Source organism: Mirounga leonina, unplaced genomic scaffold (genome assembly GCF_011800145.1).
Source record: "Mirounga leonina isolate KUSES-001 unplaced genomic scaffold, KU_Mleo_1.0 Mir_115, whole genome shotgun sequence".
Lineage (NCBI taxonomy): Eukaryota > Metazoa > Chordata > Mammalia > Carnivora > Phocidae > Mirounga > Mirounga leonina.
This window is the reverse complement of record NW_023270268.1, coordinates 61,981,278-62,007,367: the sequence shown is the minus strand read 5'-3', so window position 1 is coordinate 62,007,367 and position 26,090 is coordinate 61,981,278. Positions and strand designations below refer to the sequence as shown.

At 37.7% G+C, this 26,090-nt stretch overlaps 1 protein-coding gene across 5 annotated transcripts in view; it reads right to left on the bottom strand.

Moving 5' to 3' along the window:
* Positions 1 to 3,194: 3,194 nt before the first annotated feature.
* Positions 3,195 to 26,090, bottom strand: part of GPR160 (G protein-coupled receptor 160) — a 59,955-nt gene continuing 37,059 nt past the window's right edge. For all 5 annotated transcript variants that reach the window (XM_034998780.1, XM_034998755.1, XM_034998775.1 and 2 more), the window contains 2 exons: positions 9,947 to 10,051; positions 3,195 to 5,781 (listed from right to left, as the gene is read on the bottom strand). In XM_034998780.1, coding sequence (XP_034854671.1) covers positions 4,693 to 5,709 — 1,017 coding nt within the window. In that variant the 5' untranslated portion in view covers positions 5,710 to 5,781; positions 9,947 to 10,051 and the 3' untranslated portion in view covers positions 3,195 to 4,692. The remainder of the gene's footprint in view (positions 5,782 to 9,946; positions 10,052 to 26,090) is intronic.

Below are 26,090 nucleotides of genomic sequence, written 5' to 3'. Positions count from 1 at the left end.
CTATTTTAAAATAATACTATGACAAAGCTTTTTTTGAAAGTTGTAAAGCACTAATACAAATTAGCGTCATTTTCCAGAGCACCGTGTTTGGCTTTTTCTGAACTTTCACTTGAGCTCACAGACATTAAAAGGGAGCGGTCTCCCTCCTTTTCAGCTCTGAGGCCCAGCTTCTCTAATGAAAACCCCATTCTGCTCGAACTCATGAACACACACCTCTTCAGTGCCATGTTTATGGGTCCTTTTAGGAAAGGTTTTCCATGAATGTTTCATTTTTTTCTTTTTTTATAGCTTGTGAACATTTAATTTTATTTAAAGATGACAATTTTAATCTCAGATGTTGGAGAAGAGGGTACATTAGAGAAGTATTTGTTCCCACTGCTTTTGTGAAAAGTATAATTGTTCTCTGATATTGATGATGTCAGTATGAATCCATAGAAAGAAAACCTTTACAAGGGTTTTAAAATGTATTGCTGAAAAGAAGTCTAGTGATGAATTTTAAGTCAGAAAAAAGAACTTAATATAAATTTAACATACTGTTCTGCTAACATGGCATAGTTTTAAATATAAGCAGAAGTCAGTAATTCCTTTGAGACCACCTACTTCAACTGACTCCAGTCATCATCTTAAGAATTGATAGTAGCCATCAGTTATTGGCTGAAAAGTTATGCTCTAGGAACTATTATCAGTGTTAAACCCATGTTTTGTGGAGCTTTAATTAATGGAGGTGAAGAAGTTGGTGTTTATAGGATAGTGGTGGGGCTGGTAGTGAAATAAACGTGAATCTGTTCTAGAAAGAACTTTTTTTAGTCTTGCCTCAAGCAAACCAGAAGTGTCCATTGCTTAAAATCTTTATTTAGAATGTGTTGTTAAAGTCTTAATTCTTTTTGTTTTAGGTAGTACTAAATGGTCTACTTCAGTAGTAAATAAGAGATGAACATAGTCATTAAATGAAAGAAGATAAAATGCTGGTTGGGGGGCTGGGAGTTTTACTTGCAGTTGGTGACTTAGTGGCGTGTGACACCTTCAGCCCTTCCTTTGCTTTTAACCTGTTCCATCTTCTGAATACACAGTATGGAGCCTCTACTACTCAAAAGGCTGATTTTGGTTTAAATCATCTTTAAGGTACCTCCCAGCTCTAAAACTATGATTCTAGGCCACATAATGGGGTATTTTTAAAGTTGCTTCTACTTACTCTCTTCCCTTTGGAACAGTTCATTTCATACTAAGAGCTTTTGCTAAAAGATAAATGTTAAGCATCCATTTCCTGGGCCACCTGCAGTTTTTGTTCTCTTACGGATTAAAGTAGAGAAGGAAAATTGTACAGACAAGCAAATGAGGGCATTTTTGTAAATGCTTCCTACTAGTTAACCACTGAACATACAAATACATATGAACATTGTCATTCATGCATTTATCCATTCATTTTAGTAAACCATTTGAACACTTACTATGTGCAATGTGTGGTATACATGACTTAAGGAACTGGTAATAAGTACACAAAATCTTCCCAAACAATTCTGATTGTGGCTTTAAACAAACATGGACATTATTATTACTATTACTTACTGTACTGAATGTGAAGTTGGAACTGAGAGGGAAATTTTTATGTCCGGGGTAAATAAAAGTATTAAGCTAGATGACATCTAAGGGGTCGGAGTGAATCACAGCACAATATTCCTAAAACACATTTCACATACTAATCATAGTCAATCATATACCTGATTATCGGTTACAAAATCAAGGGTACCTGATAAGGATTTACATTTTCAGACTGTTGTGACAGCTCATATTTCTCAGAATTATTTTGACCCTTGAATCTATTCCAGAGGTGTTGCTATACAGGGTGTGTGACAGAACAATACAAAGAAAGAAGCTGGTGCTGATTTACTATACATTTGTTAACTACAAAAGCTTTACACCCAGTACTGACAGTGGAGTAACTTTCTAAAACTGTGAAAAGTCTCAAAGGAGATCGCTAAACAGGTTTGTTTTTTATTGTCTTTTGTTGATAAAGCAAGAAATTACACAAAATTTATTGTTATTACAAATACTTTTTAGAAAGCACACATGTATTACATAGTTAAAAGGGTTTCCTTTAAAATGCAGAACTGGTCAACATAAAACCATTCCATGCTTGAATTGACAGCTATTTGGAGAATAAATATTGAATGGCATTGATTAACTGGGTAATTTCCTTACCACTTGGGGGTTCTGTGAAATGTTCTAATTCTTGTTGTTCCAGCAATACAGATTAACATCATGCTAGCATTCTCCATAAAGATACAAAATGAAAATATCTTTTTTTCCTCACCCCCTCAAAATAAAAATACCTAATATTAAAGAAGATCTTTTATGCATCATCGTTGCAGCTTTTAAAGCAGGAAAATGTCCCAATACATGTTAGATTAGAATCTAAAACTGATTGAAAATAGAACACTGACACCCAAGTAACCAAATAGTCTGGGTTTAAAAGAATTTTCCATGGTCCTGGTTAAAATTTACTTTTAAAATGTTTTCATTCACCTAATTTTTCAAATATTTTATGGTGTTAAAATATCTATAGCATACTTTTTGTATATGTATTCTTGAATTTTAAAAAGCTAATGCAGTGTGCATAATTATAGATGTCTGATTGCCAGTACACTTAGATTCCCAATCACCTCATTCAGAAGCTTGGTCTTGTTTTTTTCCATAGGAAAAAAAAGTCAAAGTGAGTTCTAAAAACTATCCTCAGAGTGAGGAGTGAGCTGTGGTGAAGGCTGGAGTTGTAGACACAGTGTGTGGAGGGGTACTGACAGGAGAGGCAAGGGTGGGCGTTTCAAGCCTCTGTTAAATTACTGCTTTTTGTCTTCTTGCTTGTTAAAAAAAATGTTACTTTGTTGATTTAACAAAGGCAAATTGTTGTAATTTTTTTTTGATGCTTCAAGCACACATTAACTGATTTTTAAATTCCTTTTGGTTCCTCCCATTGTTCTAAAATAGGACTTTCATATTACTAAAACCTCAAAAGCTCATCTACCCAGGTTGAACAAAGCATCACCAAGGGGAAAGGAAACCTTTTTTACTTTTACAAAAAACAGATGTTAAGATTATATATAGATGTATTCTTTCCACTGGATATTGTATTAGAGTCCTCCTTACAGGAAATGAAATAGTTTTAGCACTCTTAGCATTAGCGTTCCTAGATTGGTGTCTATAGCTACAGTTTTAAAATGTATAACCTGAAAATGAAGTTAATTTTGCATTATAAGAGCACATCATGATCTATGTAAAAAGACTGTCCATTTGGTGTATTTTTTTAAAAGAGAAAGCACTTTCATATTAACAAGTAGCATGTGTATGAATTTTAGATTTTCATATTTGTTGTGTCTGTATTCAGTGAAGTAAAATTGAGCATTCAAATGTTTGTTGATGGCAACATTAACTGTTAAATTAAAGCACCTTATACTCTGCTGCTTAAACTTGCTTGTAATTGCACCTTTGTTACCTGCACATTTTCATATAGAATATTGTTGTTAACATTGCCTCATGTGGGTCTGGATGGAAGGTTAGTGGGCCTACAGGATCATTTATTTATATTGTTTATATTACAATAATATATTGTAGACCAGTTGTAAGTTCATTTCTTTACAAATAAAAGCCTCTTCCATTTGGCTGGTCGATTGAATAATTTTTTCTTTAAGCTTATGAGGGCTTTGAAATAGTTACAAATTTGCCTATTTATAATCTGCAGAGTGTAAATCTTTACTAAGTACAATATATTTTAAAGTATCTCAGTCCTAGGTAATGGCCAGTTAGTTAGAAAGTGGTACAGTCAGAGGGAAAGTAACCCAGAGAAGTAGAGGGGATGAAGTTTAGAAATGGTGACAGTTATAGACAGTATCTACGTAGTTGAACAAAGTGACTTCAGTTGATTTCTGCCATTGAGATGGCTTTACTCTGGCGAAGACCCTGCAGTGCACAGGGCAGTCTCCCACAACAAAGAATTATCCAACCCAAAATGTGAACAATGCTGAGGATAAGAAACCCTCCTTTACTTTTACAGTGTGATACATTGCCCATGTGATTATGATTTGACATGCAAGTATGTGACATATAAGTTATAAATGAAAATGAATCTGGTATGTCATGGAAAGAGACCTAGTCACTACTCCCCGGTTCTGTAAGGTGAGCAACTAAAACTTTTCTTCCAGGAATATCTGTATTAAGAACAGAGAGAGAGTTTTGAAAATTACCTAAATTTAAATTGAGCTAATTTTCCCTTTATGTTAAAGGAATATTTACACCAAATAATTTTAAGAAAATGATCTTGATTTTCTTGCTCTGAATTTAATAAAAATGTTTATTTACATTTGTATATCACTGGCAGAGAAGCTCAGATTTACATAACAGTTTGCATCCACTAGTTTTTTGGGTAACATGAAATCAGTATGGCCAAATATTAACTCGCTTCACTTCTGTGTTAAATTAATATTGGTAACACGCAGTATTCCTGAACAGGTATAAAAAATTTTCTTGGAATTATTTTGTTTTTAATACCATAGTCCCAAAAGACACATTCTGAAAAGGTATGAAAGTTGGGGCCGGGGAGGGGAGCCTCAGTTCAGTTCAGTTCAATCTTTGTATGTCCTTTCCCTTTGTAAAATTATGATTCCTACTGTAGTTGTCAGTTTTAGTTTTAACATGGCAACATTAACAAATTATTATTGATATAGGCTTTTCAATTTGCTCAAGATTATGAATTGTAAGTGGAATGAAGCAGCATTTCCAGTTGACGAATGGATCCACAGGTAATGCGATGTTTCTTAAATTAAGCTTGTGACAATTAAACCAATAAACTGTAGCAATGAGAAAACTATTGACGAAGTACAACCACGGGATGTTCATCTCAATAAATGCTGGAATCTGTACTTTAAGTAAAAGGATAATTACTTGAAGTAGTACAAATGGTAACCAGGTACCAAGAAAACAGATAATGAACTTGGGCAAGAGTGTTTTTTTAGAGCTCAGAGTATAACTACAATGGGATGAAAAGGGAAAATACAGGATAGTCTCATTCATATAGGAAGTCATCCTAACAGCCTGTACCAAGGCAGTAACTTCTGACCAAGAGGTTAGAAAAGCCATAAATAAAATCACCACCATGGAAAATGACAGCCAGTAACTCTGAATGCTAATGTAGAAAGGACACTGGTAAGAATAAACATTCTGTGCCTTCAGGCTTTGGTAGATAGCTGGATCTCCCAAAACGTAAGCAAGGACTGAAATCCAAATTAAAATTACTATAAAGAAATAAAATAATTTTTGACACTTAAATGCTAGCTTTGTGGTTTTGGAGAAATTCAGGTAATAATCTATATAAGCTATCAGGAAAACTGGATAATGCAGAAAACCATAAGTGAAAGAAATAATTTGAGTAAATAGGCAGATGTGGTATTTAGTAAACCTAATGCCTAAAAGTACAAAATCCCTGAAATAGGATATAATGGAAATGTTTACTAAAAGTAAAAGATCGATGAACGCTAGTGAAATGCAGAAATATTCCATAAAATTTTGATAGGTGATTTTTCTTCTCATTCCTAATGTGAGGATATTCAGTAATATTTTCCCAAGTATAATCAAGAATAGCAGACAGTTACCATCTAGAGGCTGATTTGCTTGATGTAACTGGTACTGAAAAGAGCAGTTCTCTGAAGAAAGAGCAGTCATGGTTTTAGCTGAATTGCAGAAGGTCTGCCGAAGTACATAGGATAAAACACTGCTTCACTTTCGCTTCCATCCCTGTAAGGAAGAACGAAAAGAAAACCTCATGGTATGTCTAATTTAAAGCTTTATTCTCAGGTGCCTGGGTGGCTCAGTCGGTTAAAGGTCTGCCTTCGGCTCAGGTATGATCTCAGGGTCCTGGGATCGAGCCCCGCATCGGGCTCTCTGCTCAGCGGGGAGCCTGCTTCTCCCTCTTCCCCTCCCCTTGCTTGGGCCCCCCCCCATGTCAAATAAGTAAAATCTTTAAAAAAACAAAACAAAACTTTATTCTCAAAGAACTAATTTAATCCACTCATTTCCCAAATAATTACAGTTGATTTTTGAACAAGGAAGGGGTGCTGATCCCCTGTACAGTCAAAAATCGGTATGTAACTTTTGACTCCCCCAGAACTTCACTACTAATAGCCTACTCTTGACCAGAAGCCTTACTGGTAAGTCAGTTAACACATATTTTGTATATGTGTTACATTACTGTATTCTTACAGTAAAGTAAGCTAGAGAAAAGAAAATATTAGGAAAACCATAAGGAAAATACATATATAGCACTGTCCCATATTGGAAAAATCTGCATATAAGTGGACCTTTGCACTTCAAACCGGTGTTGTTCAAGGGTCCACTATAAATATATAAATAGGAATTTGTATTTCTCGTAATACAGAATATGATCAGAAAGAATGTGTATACTTTGGTCATTTTTTGAGACCCAGATGGTCCAGAACTCTCAGATCTATAAGCAAAATTTTACATATAAGCTACTACAACTTCTGTAAAAGTACAGGTTTTAATAAGTTGTAGAGATAGAAAAGTACTTTTATCTACCAGAACCAAAACACAGGATTAAAATAGCAGCCTGAGAGGAATAACAGTAACAATCACTGATGGCTGTTAACCCAGTTTTACTCTGACTCCAGACCATGAACATTATTATCCACCCAGCTTTCTTTTTGTCAGTGAAATGTAGGATAGCGGGCGCCTGGGTGGCTCAGTTGGTTAAGCGACTACCTTTGGCTCAGGTCATGATCCTAGAGTCCCTGGATCGAGTCCCGCGTCGGGCTCCCTGCTCGGCAGGGAGTCTGCTTCATCCTCTGACCCTATCCCCTCTCATGTGTTCTCTCTCTCTCATTCTCTCTCTCTCAAATAAAGAAATAAAATCTTAAAAAAAAAAAAAAAAAAAGAAATGTAGGATAGCGTTTCGCCGCAGGATCATCATTCTGAAACTCGAAGATAAAAAGCAGATGGTAAAGCTGAAAATACTGGGGACATAGGTAAAGGAAAGAAAATCAGATATGGCACCTGGACAGATGACGGAATCCGAGGAAGGAACAGGGGTTGAGTATCGATACCAGAGAACATTAAGAACTGCTAGGGAAAGGCCAAGGAACAGGAGTTGAGGCTTGAGGGCATTTGGAGGCAGGAAAAAAAAGATGAAAAAGGTCAAAGGGGAAGAAATCAGAAAAAGGATGGAAGGAAGGTGCCTGACTGGCTCAGTTGGTAGAGCTTGCGACTCTGATTTCAGGGTAGTGAGTCTGGGTCCCACATTGGAGGTAGAGATTACTTAAAAAAATAATAATAATAAAAACAAAGGATGGAAGGAAGTTCAAGAAAAATTTATCATTAAAAAAAAAAATCACAGGGTTGACCAAAAGTTGTTTCTGTAAGGCTGTTCCACCAGTGTTCATAAATAATGAAATAGTAACAAACCCACTCACAAATGTCAACAATTGGAGATGGGTTAAAAATGATACATGGTACATCCTTATGATATACTGTTAGGCAGCTATTAAAACTGCTTCTCCAGATAGGAGGAAGACTTAGTTTTCACTCTTCCTCTTTTGTACTTGTTAAATGTTAAGCCTAGTGAATTTGTTACATGTTAAAAAATATAAATTTCTACAGTATGTTAAGTGAATTGCAGGTTACAAAATTATGCAGCAACATCTAATTATTAAGACATTATGCATGTACAGAAAAAGACTAAAAGGGTACTCATCGAGTTATAGGTTTCTCTGAATTTCTCAAACTTAAAGGTAAAAAGTAAGGGAATATCAAGTCTGAAAAGTAAAAAAACCTGTATTTGCCTAAAACCAGATAAATGATGATTAATTTCAAGGGAGTAGTTGAGGATATTGTCTGAGGGTAAAGAAAAAAGATCAGGGTGAGGAAAGGCTATCTGTTCTCTTTACAGACTGAACCCTATCTTGACAGTCTTTCCATCCTTGTTGAGAAGAGAGTTCAACTGATTTCTTGAGCTTCCATGTTCATCTTTTCATTGTCCAACTTTATCAAGAATCCTGCTGAGTGAGGTTAGCCAGACTTTGTCATTCTCAGGATCTGACCTCTTTCAATATCTGATTGGGTTCCTTATCCCACACCATCTTCCAGTGATGACCTATCACCCTGTCCTGCCTTTAGCAAGAATCCCTTATTATCCCTGATGTTTCCTCAGTCATATTCCACCCACTAACCTCCACCTTGCTCCTTGGCTATAAATTCCTACTATTCCTTGTTGTATTCAGAGTTGAGCCCAATCTTTCTACCCAACTGCAAAATCCCATTGTAGTGGTCCCTACACCTAGCACAAAGGTCCTGGATAAAAGTCTGCCTTACTGTTCTTTAACAAGGGTCATGAATGATTTTTTCTTTAACACACTGTCATGGCTATAAATCTACCATTTCATAAGCTGACTTACTAAGGTACACAAATTATATACACATACACACGTGTATATAAAAAAGTAACTATAAAGACAGTTATAAAAAATCAGTTAATACCTATTTTCATAACTATAAAAGAACCAATGAAACAAGTTCTTTTATATGCTCAATTTTTTTCCAAATTATATATATACTTTAACTTGACCCTTTACCAAAAAGCTCCATTCAGATTTGATGTACAAAGGCATAGACTCATGGCTACCACCTTGACAAATGCCACTGGCTTTATAAGTGGTGGTGTTTGGATAAGGAAGCCCAGATGGGATGAAAAATATATGACGTCCTCCTTGTGCCAAGAAAAAAAAACAGGCTGTTTTAAATAGTCAACGTTGTTTAGAAGGGGTGTGAAGAAGGTAAATAGAGGAGGTTCGTATTTATAAAGACCCATCTAAAAAAAATACAGGATAAAAGAAACAGAATTATCTGTATAAAATAATTTTATCCTTATAACTCTCATCTGAAATTAAATAAAGCTAAGGAATCCATGTTTAAGTGGTCAGCATCCAAGGGATATTTCCGGAGTGTCCATTTCCTCACTGGCTCTGAGAGAGGGGCCAACTGGAAGGACAGAAAAGCAGGCTAGTTGGAAGAAGAAAGTAACTGAGGAGAAGGATGATCAGCGATAACCACCCAAGGCACCAGCCATGAACCTCGTTAGAAGAGGAGTGGAAGAATAAAGACAAGTTTGCAATGGAATGTGTAAGAGAATCAGAAAGCTGTAAGAAACGAGAGATGAGGGGGAAAAGGCCCTGGGAGGATACGCAACTCGAGGCAATAAAAAGCAATCAAAAGGAAGGATATCGGAACACGAGGTTCTAGTCGTTTTACACTGGTTCCTGAATATCGTGATCCTGGAAACCAGTCAAAACTTTCTCATGATACCAATTTTATGCCACACTTCCCCATAAACTCCTGAAAGTATTCAAAATTCCAGTATTTTGTTCTTTAAACAATCTCCCAAGACAAAAAAAATCCTTTGATAGGCTACCTGTACTGAATTTTCCCTTGAAGAATGTTCACCATAACTGCAGGAATCCAGAGATTTTTAGAAGATACAGCTCTTTTCCCAAATGATTTTTTAAACTATGAATCAACTCCTATGTTTCACATACAATGTGAATAGTTAATGTGGAAGTCCTTTTAAGGCATCTTTGGGCTTGCTCTGCGATCTGGCCAGTTTAGAAGAATTAGCAGGAAACAAACCATGATTTCTGGATCAGTCTCTGGGTTCTTATTTAAAGCCCAGGGGCGCCTGGGTGGTTCAGTCGGTTAAGCGTCTAACTCTTGATTTCCGCTCAGGGCATGATCTCAGGTTTCTGGGATCCAGCGAGCCCTGTGGCCCCTGTTGGGCTCCAAGCTCCACTCTGCTTGTCCCTCTCTCTCTGTCCCTCCCCCTGCTTGAGCTCTCTCAAATAAACAACAAAAAACCCCAATTAATTCTTAACACAACGACACTTAACATACTTACTTTGCTTTCTCCAGTAGGTCTTTCTTGGCTGATAATCTCAGTTTTACTGCCTTCAGTAATCTCACTTTTGGTACCTGGCATTCCAAAATGCCATGCAACTAAGCTCTGTGTGAAAGATAGCAAACATAAATAACCATCATTAATAGCAGTCGTAGTGGGACTTCAGTGTATCTAACTGGCTCCAACTCTCTGCTTAGAAAAACTAACTTTCTGTGGGATTAGAGCCAGTAATTAACTGCTTATATTCTTTTTTTCCAGGGAAAGGAAGACAGGGGATACATTTAGGTTGAAGCCCCCAAAGACCCTGAGATACGGGTACATATCACATGGCATCTATTTAAAGAAGTCTTGCTTGCCTTGCAGTTTTTGCCCTTAGCCGTCAGAGTCTAAACCAGTAGTTCTCAAACTATTTGGTTTCAGGACCTTTTGACACTTGTTGCACGTAACATAAGTAACATTTTAATGAAAAATTATATTTTCCCAAAAGGAAAAATTTAGTGAGCAGAGTGGCATTTTTTCCCATGTCACAAACTGCTTTGGTGTTCAGCTCAATAGCAGGCAGCTGAATTTCTCATCTGTAATCAGTTGTAATATCACACATCATGTAGCTTTTGCAAAGTCATGTGTTACATGATGAGAGTTTGAGAATAAAAATACATAATATTATAATCAAAGAGTTGTGTTATGCAGTCTCAGAGAAGTCTGACAGAACCATTTGCATCAAACAGCAGTATATAAAGAGGAGCAGGGTTAACATTCTGGTCTACTCTTGTACAGAAAATGGAATTAGCACTGTAGCTAGATTTGCTGATGCCAATGAATGGAGAAAACCTATAGTAGAAATACCATACTGAGCCTTGTTCAGGGGTTTACATACCGTTTACCTAATAACCCTTACAACAATCACAAAAAGGTAGATATTCTTCCCCATGAGGAAGCAGATGCAGGGGTAAATAAGCCCATTTCCTGAGGGTGGATGACTGATAAATGTGGGAGCTGAAATTCAAGCTCAGGTCTGAATTCAAAGCTCATATTCTTCAGTAAGTTACATTATGGCTCAACTCACAACTGGAAATGTAGAAAGGGATCAACTTAAGTATGTAAAAAGTTCTGAAAAGGTATCATCCAAATAAAAGTGACTGTGATTACTGATACCCAAAGGACCATAACTAATCTATGTGGATAATGTAATTTTATTCCTTCAAAAGGTAACTGTAAAGAAACTTTCAAAATATGGTCCTTGCTTGATGATAGGTCAAAGTTCAGTTAAAAAATAAAATGTCATTCAACTCTGACAATTTTTTTTTTACTGTGTTCTCTTTCCCAGCTTTATTGAGGTATAATTGACAAATAAAATTGTAAGACATTTAAAGCATATGCCATGATGATTTGGTGTACATATACACTGAAAGGATCCCCCTGTCAAATTAAGTAATCAGTTGTGATACTTATCTCACATATTTTTGCTCGTTGTTGAGTGCATTTAAGTTCTTCTCTCTTAAGCAAATTTCAGTTATCCAATACAGTATTATCAGTTACAGTCACTACGTTAAACATTAGATCCTCAGACCTCATTCATCTTATACTCAAAAGTTTGTACCCTTTGGGGCACCTGGGTGGCTCAGTCGTTAAGCATCTGCCTTCGGTTCAGGTCATGATCCCAGGGTCCTGGGATCGAGCCCCGCATCGGGCTCCCTGCTCAGGGAGCCTGCTTCTCCCTCTCCCACTCCCCCTGCTTGTATTCCCTCTCTCGCTGTCTCTCTCTGTCAAATAAATAAAAAATCTTAAAAAAAAAAAAAAAAAAAGTTTGTACCCTTTTACCAGACTCTCCCTGTTTCCCCTACCCCCCAGCCCCTGGTAACTACTTTTCCACTCTTGGTGTCTGAGTGGAACTTTCTGTTTGTTTTAGATTCCCCATATAAATGACATCATCTGACAGCTTTTAAAGAAATATGTTTTCATTCATTTACATAGTATAATGAAATTCAATATAGAAAGTTAAGAAAATACAGGAAACAAGTTTTTATTTAACTTGTTTTTAAAAATAGGTAATATAATTTACATGGTATATAAGTCAAGTTATAGAAGTGTATGCTGTGAAAATTATTCATCCTGCCCACTCTTTCAACACTCCTTACTCCCAACTCCTATCCAGTCCAGTTCCCTCCCTAGATAAAACTATGGTTACCAGTTACTTGTCTATCTTTCAGAGATACTCTAAAGCAAGGTTTTAAAAAGAAACTTGAAATTTCCCTGTTGCTAAGGAAGCTAGCAAAGGATTCTTGATTTGCCCCTCCCCAAGTCTCATTTGTATACTGATAACATCACATAAGAGCTGCAAAGGTAGAACACAACAAAATATGAATCAATGATTCGTCAGATCACAGGAGTAATTCCCACCAACCCCAAACATAAGGCTGGCCATGAGGAAGGGCAGCGAGGCCAGGCAGGATGACAGGAAGTAGGGATTATCTCAGGGTAAGATGACAGGTGATCTGTTTTTCCTGGAGTATAGAATTACAGTGCTCACTCCTACCTACTTCTCTGCTTCTGGGACCATAGGGAGATTTCAGTTCCCTGACACTTAAAATTAGGTGGGCCCATGATGTGGCTATTTCTAGCCAAAGGGTTATGAGGCCAAAGCATTTAATTGCAGAGGACAGCCCCTTCAGTGTTCTCTTCTCCTGCCACAGGGAATAAAGAGGCCATGTGTTCCAGATGGTACAGCTTGAAATGGTGGGGCCTCTTTCAACCTGGGTCCTTGAGTGACTGTGTGGAAGAAAGCCCCTGATGATGCACAGTGGATGTATGGTATATGCAAGAAATTAAAGTCTGTCATATTAAGCTGCAAAGATTTTGTGATTATTTCCTATGGCCTATCTGAACACATTTCCATAGAATTTGAAATTTTTCAACAGCATGTATTATTTATCAGAATTTTTAAAAGCTATAGAAGAAAACAACTTTGAAAAGCAACAGTGCAAATGTCAGAAAATTGGTAAAATAAAAACTCAGTTTTAATTCCCAATACATTAACTGCCTTTGCATTGTTTTGTTCTGATTTTCTTTATATTTGTCTATATTGGGAAAGAAGGTCTCAATTCAATGACCTACTAAGTTTCTACCTTAAATAAAGGGTGAATTAAACCCAAAGTAAGCTAAAGGAAGGCACTAAGAGCAGAAAACAATGAAGTTTATAAAACAAACAGAACAACCAGTGAACCAAAAGCTGGTTCCTTGGAAAAACAACAACAACGAACTGATAAAACTTCAGCCAAACTAAGAAGAACCTAACAAAATTAGGAAAGAGAGGACCTCACTACAGATCCTACAAACATTAAAAGGATAATAAGGGACTGTTATGAATAATTTTAATGAGACTACTGTCACAGGACATAAATTTCTGGAAGGACACTACCAAATCTCATTCAAAAAGATCCCTAACAATCTCTATTAAACCGATATTGCACTTAAAAACCTTCCCACAAAGAAAACCTAGGCTCAATGTAGATGAATTCTACTAACATTTAAGGAAGAAATACCAAACTTGAAAGAAAACAGAAGATAGAAATACCTCCTAACTTCTTTTACCAGACCGGAATCACCCTGATACCAAAAGCAAAAACATTTCAAGAAAACTAAATTATAAATCAACATCCCTCAAGAACAGAGTCAAAAACCCTTAACAAAATATTATCAAATTAAACCCATTGATACATATATAAAGAATATACCCTAATACATCACAGCCAATGCAAGCTTGGTTTAACATTAGAAAATCAATGTAACGTAATTCACTATGTTAACAGAATAAAGGAGAAAAACTGTATGATCACCTGAATTGACACAGAAAAAGCACTTAACAAAATCCAACATGATTAAAACTTCCACAAACAAAAAATAAGAGGGAACTTGGCAACCAGATAAAAAGCAGCTGTGATAAACCTAAAACCTACATCTAACGTCATGCTTAGTGATGAAAGAATGGCCATTTACCCCCCTAAGATCCACCCTTCACTCAACATTTTTTTTAGAACCCCTATCCAGTGCAGTAATGCCTTAAGAGGAAATAAAAGCCATGAAGACTGGAAAGAAAGAAGTAAAACTGTAATCATGGATCACGTACTTAGAAAATCTAAATCTATAATAAAGCTACTAAAAGTAACAAGTAAATTTAGCAAGGTTGCAGGTTTTTTAAAAATCGTATTTCTAGACACGTGATAAACAACTGAAAAATGAAATAACATTTTAGTGGTAGCATTAAAAATATGAAACATTTAGGGATAAATTTGACAAAGCACATGCAAGACAGTATTCTGAAAATTTTAAACAATACGGAAAGAAACTGAAGATCTAGACCAATGAAGATATATACACCATGGGTTGGAAGACTCAGTGTATTTTTTGGTTGTTGAAACTGGCAGGCTGATTCTACAATTTATATAAAAATGTAAAGGACTGAGCAGAGCCAAAATAATTTTTAAGAACAACAAAGTTGGAGGACTTATACTACCCGATTTTAAGACTTGTTATAAAGGCACAGAAAGAGGGAAGAGGGGATGGTATCAGCATTAAGGATAGTCCTATAAATCAGTGAAACAGAAGAGGATCCAGAAATAGACATACACATTTATGGTCACTTGATTTTCAAAAGCAAGGTAATTCAATGGGGCAAAGGACAGCCTCTTCTAAAAATGACGCTGTAAAGTGGATATTCATATGGGAAAAATTACATCACATCATACACAAAAATAAACTCAGAATGGATAAGACTTTTTAAATGTGTGTGTGGGGAGGGAGATGGGTGAAGTAGGTGATGGGGATTAAGGAGTGTACTTGTGAGGAGCAGTGGCTGTTGTATGGAAGTGCTGAAATCACTATATTGTACACCTGAAACTATTATTATAGATACCGTATGTTAACTAGCTGGAATTTAAATAAAAACTTAAAAAGACTTAAAAATTTTTAAAACTTAAAAATGCCAATGTGAAATGGAAATTTCTGGAAGAAAAAAGCAAATCGTTGTGATCCTGGGTGGGTGTATCTGATTCCTCGGCCTGCCATAACAAATTAACCACCGGGTGGCTCAAAACAACAGGAATGTGTTCTCACAGTTCTAGAAGCCAGAAGACTGAAGTGTCAGCCACGTCACACTCCCTTTAAAGGCCCCGAGAATGCTCCTCATCTCTTCCAGCTTCTGATGGCCGCTGGCGATCCGTGGCCAATCTCTGCTTCTGTCTTTACATGGCCTTCTCCGGTGTGTCCGCTCTTTGTAAGAACACTACTGCATTTAGGTCTACCTTAATCCTATATGACCTCACCTTAATTACATCTGCAAAAACCTAGTTCCAAATAAGGCTGCATTCCAGGTGGACATGAATTTTGGGGGGATCCTAGGCAATCCACTAAAGTAGGCATAGCTTTTCTTAGGAAATCCATGTGCATATACACAAATTGAAAAACTGGGCTTGTTAAAAAAGAAATACTTCTCTTTAAAAGCATAGTTAAGAAACAGAAAAGGAAAGCTACAGACTGGGAGAAAATACAATAAAGATGTGACCAGTGACTTGAATCCAGAATGTAAAAGGATTCTTACACATGTAAAAGGACTCTTACAACTCAGTAAGACAATTAGCCCATTAGCAAAATGGGCAAAAGGTTCGAACAGACACACAGAGCAGACACAAATGCAAATGAAAACCACAATGAGATGCACACCCACGAGAACAGTAACATTTAGAAGAACTGACAGTACATGTGCGGCAAGGAAGTAGAAGGACCAGACCTCTCAAACACTGCTCACTTTGGAGCCTTCTGACAATGTTAAACATTCAATTACCATTTCATCCAGCTATTTACCCAAGAGAAATGAAAACAGATGTCCACAAAATGTGTACACAAATGTGCATAGCAGCTTTATTCACCATGGGTCCAAACTGGAAATGTTTCGTATGTCCATCAACAGGAGGATGAATGAACAGATTGTAGTGTACCCATATAATGTACTTCTCAGCAAGAAAAAGGAATGAATAAAAAGGATATATGCTACACAGGGATAAATCTCAGAAATGTGCTGAATGAAAAGAACCTGATACAAGAGTACAGACAGCAAGATTCCATGGAATTCCAGAAGAACAAAACAAATCCATGCTCCAGACAGACCATCAGTGGAAATCTGGGGCTAGGCTGGGGCAAGGGGGCACCAGGGAGCTTTCCGTAGAGATGCAAATGTTCTATACATTTTTCAAAATTCAAACTGTACCCTGAAAATGAGTGTTTTTATTTCTTAAGAATGTTCATCTCACAGTATTGGATATACAAGTGGAAGCCCAGAATTAATTTAAATATCCAACAATAAGGGGCACCTGGGTGGCTCAGTCGTTAAGCGTCTGCCTTCGGCTCAGGTCATGATCCCGGGGTCCTGGGATCGAGCCCTGCATCGGGCTCCCTGCTTGGCAGGAAGCCTGCTTCTCCCTCTCCCACTCCCCCTGCTTGTGTTCCCTCTCTCGCTGTGTCTCTCTCTATCAAATAAATAAAATCTTTAAAAGTAAATAAATAAATATCCAACAATAAGAAATTGTCTATATAAATTATGATACAACTTCCAATGAAAGATGGCATTTTGAATAAATGCAATTACCTCTACTTGCTCTCATAATGCCACGAAACCAACAGTAAATTGAATTTGTACCTGATTCTAAAACGAACAAGCAAACCTAATTTGTTACATGTGAGGACACTAGAGAACCAAGTCACTATGTTTTTAAACTGGTAAAAAGAGGAAACAATCAAGCATTTTTTTCTGCCCTTTTTTTTTTAAACTAACTGTACCACTAGGTGACAGAATAGTGAGGGGGTGTTTACTTTTATAGAAGCTCTCTAAGTGAATAAGGAATAATAAAATTTGAAAATCACCATTCTGTAAATCCTGATGTATTAATGGAGGCAGCCAATAATCATCAGTAGCTACTAACATCCAAAGGGAGAGATGGAAGGATGTACCACCATCTCTATGAAGTAGACTTGCCGAAAACAGAACCTGACCAAGCCTGCAGATTCAACTACTTACTTAGAAAAAACAGAGGACAAAAGAACATGTCACATAGCCCCAGGAAATGCAGTAAGCAAAATCCAGCTGGAGGTCAACTCTCCAGGACAAACAACTTGTATGTTCAGTAAACTGCATCAATAACAAAAGATGAGACTTCAGATACATCAACTAAGTGCAACGTGTAGAACTTATCTGAATTCAACGAAACAATTACATTTATGGGGCGCCTGGGTGGCTCAGTTGGTTGAGTGTCTGCCTTCGGCTCAGGTCATGATCCCAGAGTCCTGGGATCGAGTCCCGCATCCGGCTCTCTGCTCAGCAGGGAGTCTGCTTCTCCCTCTCCCTGCTGCTCCCCTTGCTTGTGCACACTGTCTCGCTCTAATAAATAAATAAAATCTTAAAAAAAAATTACATTTATAAGAAACTGGAAATTAGAACACTGCCTAGAAATTTGAGGTATTAATGAGTTATTAATTTTTGGCATTATAATGGTATTTTGTGATGGCTGAACTGTGGTCCCCAAAATTCGTATGTTGAAGCTCTAATCTCCAGTACCTCAGAATGTGACTGTATATGATTATGAGGCCTTTAAAGAGATAATTAAAATGAAATGAGGCCACCTGGCAGTGGGGGGAACCTTATCCAATCTGATTGGTATCCTTATAAGGAGAGATTTGGACACACACAAGAGACACCTGGGCTGTGTGCACATATAGGAAAGACCACGCAAGGACATGCCAAGAAGGTGGCTACTGTTAGCCAAGGAGTGCAGCCCTAAACAACTTCTATGGTAATTCAAAAAATGTAAAAATACATACTGAAATATTTACAGATGAGATATGTTCTCTAGAATTTGCTTCAAAATAATACAGTACATAATATGTGTTTGGCCAGGGTGGGGGTTGATGGGAGTATAGATGGGGCAGGACTGACCACAAGTTAATGGTTATTCTATTTATTTGTATGTATGTCTGAAATTTTTCATAAATTTTTTTTTTAATGTTTTATTTATTTATTCATGAGAGTCAGAGAGAGAGAGAGGCAGAGGGAGAAGCAGGCTCCCCACCCAGCAGGGAGCCCGATGTGGGACTCGATCCCAGGACCCCGGGATCATGACCTGAGCCGAAGGCAGACGCTTAACCATCTGAGCCACCCAGGCGCCCCATAAATTTTTTAAAAGCAAAAACTTTCGGGGCACCTGGGTGGCTTAGTCGGTTGGGTATCTGCCTTCGGCTCAGGTCATGATCCCAGGGTCCTGGGATCGAGCCCCGCATCGGACTCCCTAGTCCGCGGGGAGCCTGCTTCTCCCTCTCCCACTCCCCCTGCTTGTGTACCCTCTCTCACTGTCTCTCTCTCTCTGTCAAATAAATAAATAAAATCTTAAAAAAAAAAAAAAAAAAAGCAAAAACTTCCAACGACAAAAGAATTTATAGCAGACACCAGGCAAAAAAAAAAAAAAAGTCCAGAGGCTGGAAAATGAATGGATGAATGGTAAATGACTTAGCATCCTGCTACATAAAGTGTGGTCTGAGGAGCAGAAGCATAGCATCACCTAGGAGCTGTTTTAAGTACAAAATCTCAGGCTCCAACTTGGACCTACTGAATCAATCTGCATTTTTATTTATTTTTTTAAGATTTTATTTATTCATTTCAGAGAAGAGAGCACAAGCAGGGGGAGAGGGAGAAGCAGACTCCCCGGTGAGCTGGGAGCCCAACATGGGGCTCGATCCCAGGACCCTGGGATCATGACCTGAGCCGAAGGCAGATGCTTAACCAACTGAGCCACCCAGGTGTCCCTCAATCTGCATTTTTAATAAAATCCTCAAATGAACCCCATATACTGCTAACAGACCGAAGAAGCTAGCAGGGGAACAGGCACAGTGGCAACCTAATTTCTACCTCAGGGCCCTCAAAAGGCTCAGGAATTGCTGGCTCAGGTAACTTTGGAAAGGGATGCAAAGGTGGGGCTAAAAACAGGACTGTTGCAAATGAAAAACAGATCCCAGATCCCTTCCCTGACTCAATACAACAGCTGACTGCCTCTTCATGGAGTAAGAATGGAGGTTTTCTCCTCTGGCAAGAGTAAAACAGATGGTCTCTGGACTCTGGAAAGAGTTCAGAATGGAGGGATACCATGCTGGAAAAAGAGGGAGACCAAGGAAAAATACACATATTAAAAGTTGAGACCTCTCCAGCCTGCTTTTCCCCACTTGGATTTTTGAATACCATTAATCACAAAAATATCTAATGATACTGACCTTGAGTCTTCCTTAAGGAAATATCCTAGACAATGCCCTATTGATCAATATGATTACATATCCAAAGATCATCAGACATTCAAAGAAAATCTCCACTATGAAAAGTCAAACCCACAAGGAGAAAAAGACAACTTGGAGGAAAGAGACACAATCAACATTAGAAGAAAACTTTATTTAGAAACTCCTTGTTTTCAGGTAGGAAACACTACATCCATGAAACGAGAGGCTATTTAAAATGACAACAGAGGGCGCCTGGGTGGCTCAGTTGGTTAAGCGACTGCCTTCGGCTCAGGTCATGATCCTGGAGTCCCTGGATCGAGTCCCGCATCGGGCTCCCTGCTCAGCAAGGAACCTGCTTCTCCCTCTGACCCTCCCCCCTCTCATGTGCTCTCTCTCTCTCATTCTCTCTGTCTCAAATAAATAAATAAAAAAAAATCTTTAAAATGACAACAGAAAACAAGAAAGTACTCTTGGAAAATAAAAATATGATCATTCAAAGAAATGAGAGCTGGGTGGGTAACTTGAAAACAGGTAAATTAAGGGAAAGAATAATTTACCCTCCCCCATATGAGATATACCACTGGACAACCAAGTGGCAGATGAGGGGAAGTAGCTCTTTAAAGAGTGTTCCGACTTAAAAATGAAAAATAAATTGTAGACTTAGAATTCCAATCATTTTGCAACCAGCTCTTCTTCCCCAACCTCCCACCCATGAATTAACAGGTATAAACCTTAAGCAACTATTGCTACCCATCATCACAGCAGGAGAAAAACCAGACATTCAGTGTCTCCTACAGACTGACCTGGAGTCTGATAAAAATCTCCAGCTCAGCTGCCAATTTGGAAGAAATACAGAGGATACAAATTGGAAGTAATCCAAATTTCTATCAACAACTGAATGGATGAACAGTAGTGTATCCACACAATGGAATATTACTCAGCAATAAAAAAGGAAGAAAGTACCCAAACTTGCAACAGGGATGAATCTCAAAATAATGATGCTGAATGAGAGGCCAGGCCAAAAGAAAAAAAAAAAATGTGCACTGCATGATTCCATTTATGTAAAATCTTAGAAAATACAAACATACCTATAATAAGGAAAGCAGATCCTCAGTTGCAAAGGAGATAGGGAGAGGCAAAAGGGAGAAATTACAAAGGGGCACAAGGAACTTTTGGGGGGTGATAGGTGTATTTATTATCCTGATGCTGGCGATCTTTTCGTGGGTGCAGACATATGGCAGAAGGTCTCAAACTGTACACAATAAGTATGTGCTGTTTACTGTATGTTAGTTATACTTGAATAAAGCTGTTTTTAAAAAAGGAAAGAAATGCAGAGAACAGAGGGACCTACTAGGTGGTACCATGAGCATGTAATCAGCAAAAGTCACACTGTGGAAAACTCTAAAGGTCAAATGGTTCAGTTCTTCAATAGAAGAACAGGGGAAAGGGGAATGGAGAAGTAATCTATAGAGCAAAAAAGAGACTTAAGACATCTCCGGGGCACCTGGGTAGCTCGGTCAGTTGAGTGTCCGACTCTTAATCTCAGTTCAGGTCTTGATCTCAGGGTTGTGAGTTCGAGCCCCACGTTGGGGCTCCACACCCAGTGTGGAGCCTATTAAAAAAAAAAGACATCTCAAATAATTTTTTTTAAAAGAGTAAGACTGAAGTCTCCAGGGATACACATTTGGGTGATTAGACCATCTTTTAGAAATACAAGGAAGTGACTGCTCTGTGAGCCGTGTTACTCTGGGGGAAAGGAGCTGGGAATGGGAGAGGCCCCACAGAAGGGCTGTATGGGGCCGAGGCCTAGGTCTTTATCTGAGTGGTAGTCACAAGGGTGTTCACCTTATAATCCATTAAGCTATACATTTGTGTGTACAGCACACCATCTAAATTAGAGCAGGGCATATGGCTACGGGAGAAATTTCTAGAAGATGGACATTCCAAATATCTTTGAGTGTACTTGAAGAGATTTACAGAATAGGAAGAATTTATGGTTGAATTAGTGACAAATATAAAGAAATAAAGAAAAAAGACCAAAGGAAAACAAAAATGTTCAGGAAAGGAAATGCAACTGTAATATACATACAACATTGGTTAGCTGTGGATGGTTTTTGCAGAGTCCTACTAATGTTAACACTGGACACTGCTCTAAACATGATTAGAACATGGTGATGTTGACAGCACGGGGCCTGGGAAATGTGCATGGGTAAAATGACGGTGGTAGTGGGGCTTCCCAGCAAGACAGAAGAGGCCTGGATAATCACCTTCCCTTTAGGAAGTAAACAGCTAATGCTTAAAGTGAGAAATGCTGAATGTATAATAAGCACATTACCAGAGGTATGAAGGTAAATACCATCGGCAAAAGGAACTGAAGTTGCCCGTGAGGAGCAGAGGAGCAGGCAGAGAAAGGACTCTTTTTTTTTTTTTTTTTTTTTTTAAAGTCCTGGAATAAGCCTGTGACCCAACCAGGTAATCCTTTTGAACAATGTACCTTTGTTACTTGGGTAAAAATTAAAGTTGTATTTGAAAATGACAATAAGGAAATTTTACTTTAAAACAAAAGTCTGTATTTCACCTATTTTTAGGGTATGCTGTTCTCCACCATTTTTTCTCTTTTAAGCCAGGATGCTGATGGCCTCTTACAGTCACTGTCCTCAGCATGAAACATTTTTCACAGAAACACTAGATTATGCAACCCATTGTCAGTTTGTCTCGTAACTGCTCCTGTGAAGCTAGATCATTTGACTGAGGTGTGTGTCATACTTCTCTACCGTAGGGGTACTTTCTCCCTTTTGTAATCAGTAAGTGATCTCCAGACTGTGCTGTTCCGCAACAAAGTTTCACCTCATGGTTTATCATCCATTCTCATCCTTGCCTGAATCAATTACCATATTGGGAAAACAGTAATTTTTCTAATTCTAGGATTCATTCTGCTTTCATGAACTAGTTTTTCTTTTTTCCGGAAATACATATTCAATTTGTTTTTATTCAGTGTGTCATAATCCAGCACCATCAGTATTCCTTTGAATGCCTAATTTTTTCCCAAATTCCTCCTGTCAAGAGTTCCTTCAAGCTAGCCCCTGTGTCCTCTTGACGGGTCTCTGAAGTGCCTGTTTGCTTTCTGGCATCTTGAGCTTCTGCTGACCCAGAGTCATTTTTTTTCAAAGAATCCTAGTTCCTTTTATTGAAAAAATGGTACTGAAAAAGCAACATCTGAGCTCCAGGTACGCACATTACACTAGGGTGTGTCACTGTGTCTAGGCCCTTTCGGTAGGTGGGGCTAGAAATTTTTTTTAAATCAAGACTTCATACTGATAACCTCCAATTCAAAGCAAACATCACAAGAGTCTTCCTTTCACTTTACCTCATTCCGTATTTTTATCTCCCTTCTCCCATAATGAGAACCTGGTTCCCAATTACATTAGCATGTCGATTTATTTGTTCTGACTATAATACGTACTAAAGAGTTTCGGACTTACTACACTCACACCACTGCCTATAACTAACCAGGAAATAAAGAGCAACATTTCTTTCCCACTCTTCTTGTCCCCACTATGGTGTCCAGTCAGAGCACTGTGATAAAAGTTACCCAACTAGCTTTTTGTTTTACTTTGTGTTTATGTAATCAATTTGTTTTTATTAGTTGCTCTTTGTATATTCAATTAGAGGATTTGCTTTGTTTTCATTTTATTTTTTTATGTAATTGAATATGTAAGATATTTACATGGTTTAAATTCAAAACTATATATAAAAGAATACTAAGGAAAGTCCCATTTCCATTCCTTATCCCCCTCCCAACCATATCCACCACCCACTTACCATTTGTTTCAGGCTTATAGTTCCTAAGCATCTTCTGCAAAAATGATTTGTGGAGGTGTTTCCTCTGGAAGAATTACTAGAAGTGAAACTGCTAGGTCAGAGGGTAAATGCTTATGAGCTTTTGTTAGGTATCACCAAATTCTCTTCCATAGTGACGGCTGACTTCCTTTTTCTTACCACAATAACTGGTCATCATTTGTTACCATACCACATTGTTACAATATTATTAAATATATTCCCTAGGCTGTACTCCTCTTTTTTTTCTTTTTCTTTTTTAAAAAAGACTTTATTTGACAGAGACACAGCAAGAGGGAATACAAGCAGGGGGAGTGGGAGAGGGAGATGCTGTACTTTTCATTTCCATGATGGACTGACTTTATAACTAGAAGTTTGTCCTCTGAATTTGCTTTCCCAATTTTGCCCATCGCACCACCCATCTCCCATCTGGCAACAGCCAGTTTGTTCTCTGTATTTAAGAGTTTGCTTTCTGGTTTCATAGTTGGGTTCTTTAGATTACTCATGTAAGTGAAATCATGTGGTATTTTTCTTTGTCTGACTTATTTCATTTAGCATAATACCCTCTATCTCCATCCATGTTGTCACAAATGGCAAGATTTCATTCTTTTCTTAAATTTTTTTTAAAGATTTTTTTACCGTCGAGCTATATTCTATTGTGTATGTATACATGTACCTTCCTTTTTTTTCTTTTTTAAGATTTTATTTATTTATTCATGAGAGAGAGAGGCAGAGACAGAGGGAGAAGCAGGCTCCCCAAGGAGCAAGGAGTCCGATGTGGAACTCGATCCCAGGACCCTGGGATCATGACCTGAGCTGAAGGCAGGCGCTTAACCATCTGAGCCACCCAGGCGCCCCCCATGTACCTTCCTTATCCATTCATCTATCTACGGACACTTGGGTTGCTTTCATATCTTGGTTACTGTAAATAATGCTACAATAAACATAGGGGTGCATGTATCTTTTTGAATTAGCGTTTTCATTTTCTTTGGGTATACACCCAGTAGTAGAAGTACCGGATCATATGGTATTTCTATTTTTAGTTTTTTGAGAAACCTCCATACTATCTCCCACTGGCTGCACCAGTGTGCATTTCTACCAACAGTGCACCATGGTTCGTTTTTCTCCATATCCTCACCAACAGTTGTTTCCTATGGTTTTGATTTTAGCCATCCTGACTAGTGTGAGCTGAGATCTCATTTGGTTTTGATTTGCATTTCCCTGATGATGAGTGATGTTGAGCATCTTTTCATGTTTCCTTTGGCCATCTGGGTGTCTCCTCTGAAAGATGTCTGGGGGCGCCTAGGTGGCTCAGTCGGTTAAGCATCTGCCTTTGGCTCAGGTCATGATCCTAGAGTCCTGGGATCGAGACCCATGTCAGGCTCCCTGCTCCACCCAGAGTCTGCTTGTCCCTCTCCCTCTGCTGCTTCCCCTGCTTGTGCTCTCTGTCAAATAAATAAATTAAATTAAAGAAAGAAAGATGTCTGTCCAGGTCCTCTGACCATGTTTTAATCGGTTTGTTTTTGTTTTTGTTGGTGTTGAGTTATAAAAATTCTTTATATATTTTAGATATAAACCCCTTATCTAATATATCATTTGCAAATATTTTTCCCATTCAGTAGGATGCCTGTTTGTTTTGTTTTGCTGTGTAAAAGCCTTTATTTTGATGTAGTCTCAATAGTTTATTTTTGTTTTTGTTTCCCTTGCCTGAAGAGACATATCTAGAAAAATGTTGCTAAGGGCAATGTCCAAGAGATTACTGTCTATTTTTCTTTTAGGAGTTTAATGGTTTCACGTCTCACATTTAGGTCTCTAATCCATTTTAAATGTATTTTTGTGTATGGTGTTAGAAAGTGGTCTAGTTTCATTCTTTTGCATGTAGCTGTCCAGCCTTCCAAACACCATTTATTGAAGACTGTCTTTTCCCATTGTATATTCTTGCCCCCTTTGTCATAGATTGACTATTTTACCTGTTCCATTGATCTTTGTGTTTATTTCTGTGTCAGTACTATACTGTTTTGAGTACTATAGCTTTGTAGTGTATCTTAAAATCTGGAATTGTGATATCTCCAGCTTTATTCTTCTTTCTCAAGATTGGCTATTAGGGGTCTTTTGTGGTTCCATACAAATTTTAGGATCATTTGTTCTAATTCTGTGAAAGATGCTACTCGTATTTTGATAGAAATTGCATGCACTGAATCTGTAGCTTGCTTTGGGTGGTATAATTCTTCCATTCCACAAGCATGGAATATCTTTCCATTTGTGTCATCTTCAATTTCTTTCATCAGTGTTTTATAGTTTTCAGAGTACAGGTCTTTCATATCCTTGGTTAAATTTACTCCTAGGTATTTTATCCTTTTTTGTGCAATTGCAAATGGGATTGTTTTCTTAATTTCTTTCTGCTGCTTCACTTTTAGTGTACAGAAATATAAAACATTTCTGTATATTAATTTTGTATCCTTCAGCCTTACTGAATTCATTTATTCTAATAGTTTTTTGGAGGAGTCTTTAGGGTTTTCTATATATAGTACCATGTCATCTGCAAATAGTGACAGTTTTACTTCTTCCTTACCAATTTGGATGCCTTTTTATTTCTTTTTCTTGTCTTATTGCTGTGGCTAGGACTTCCAGTACTACGTTAAATAAAAGCGGTAAGAGTAGACATCCTTGTCTTACTCCTGATCTTATAGGAAAAGCTCTCAGTTTTTCACCATTGAGTATGATGTTACAGCTGTGGGTTTCTCATAGATGGCCTTTATTATGTTGAGATATGTTCCCTCTCAACCTACTTTATTGAGGGTTTTTATCCTTCCTCTTGTTAATATGATGTATTACACTGATTGAGTTGCAAATATTGAACCACCCTCACATCCCTGGAATAAATCCCATTTGATTGTGGTGAATGATCCTTTTTTATGTATTATAATTAGCTTTGCTAATATTTCGTTGAGAATTTTTACATATATGTTTATCAGGAATATTGGCCTATACTTCTGTT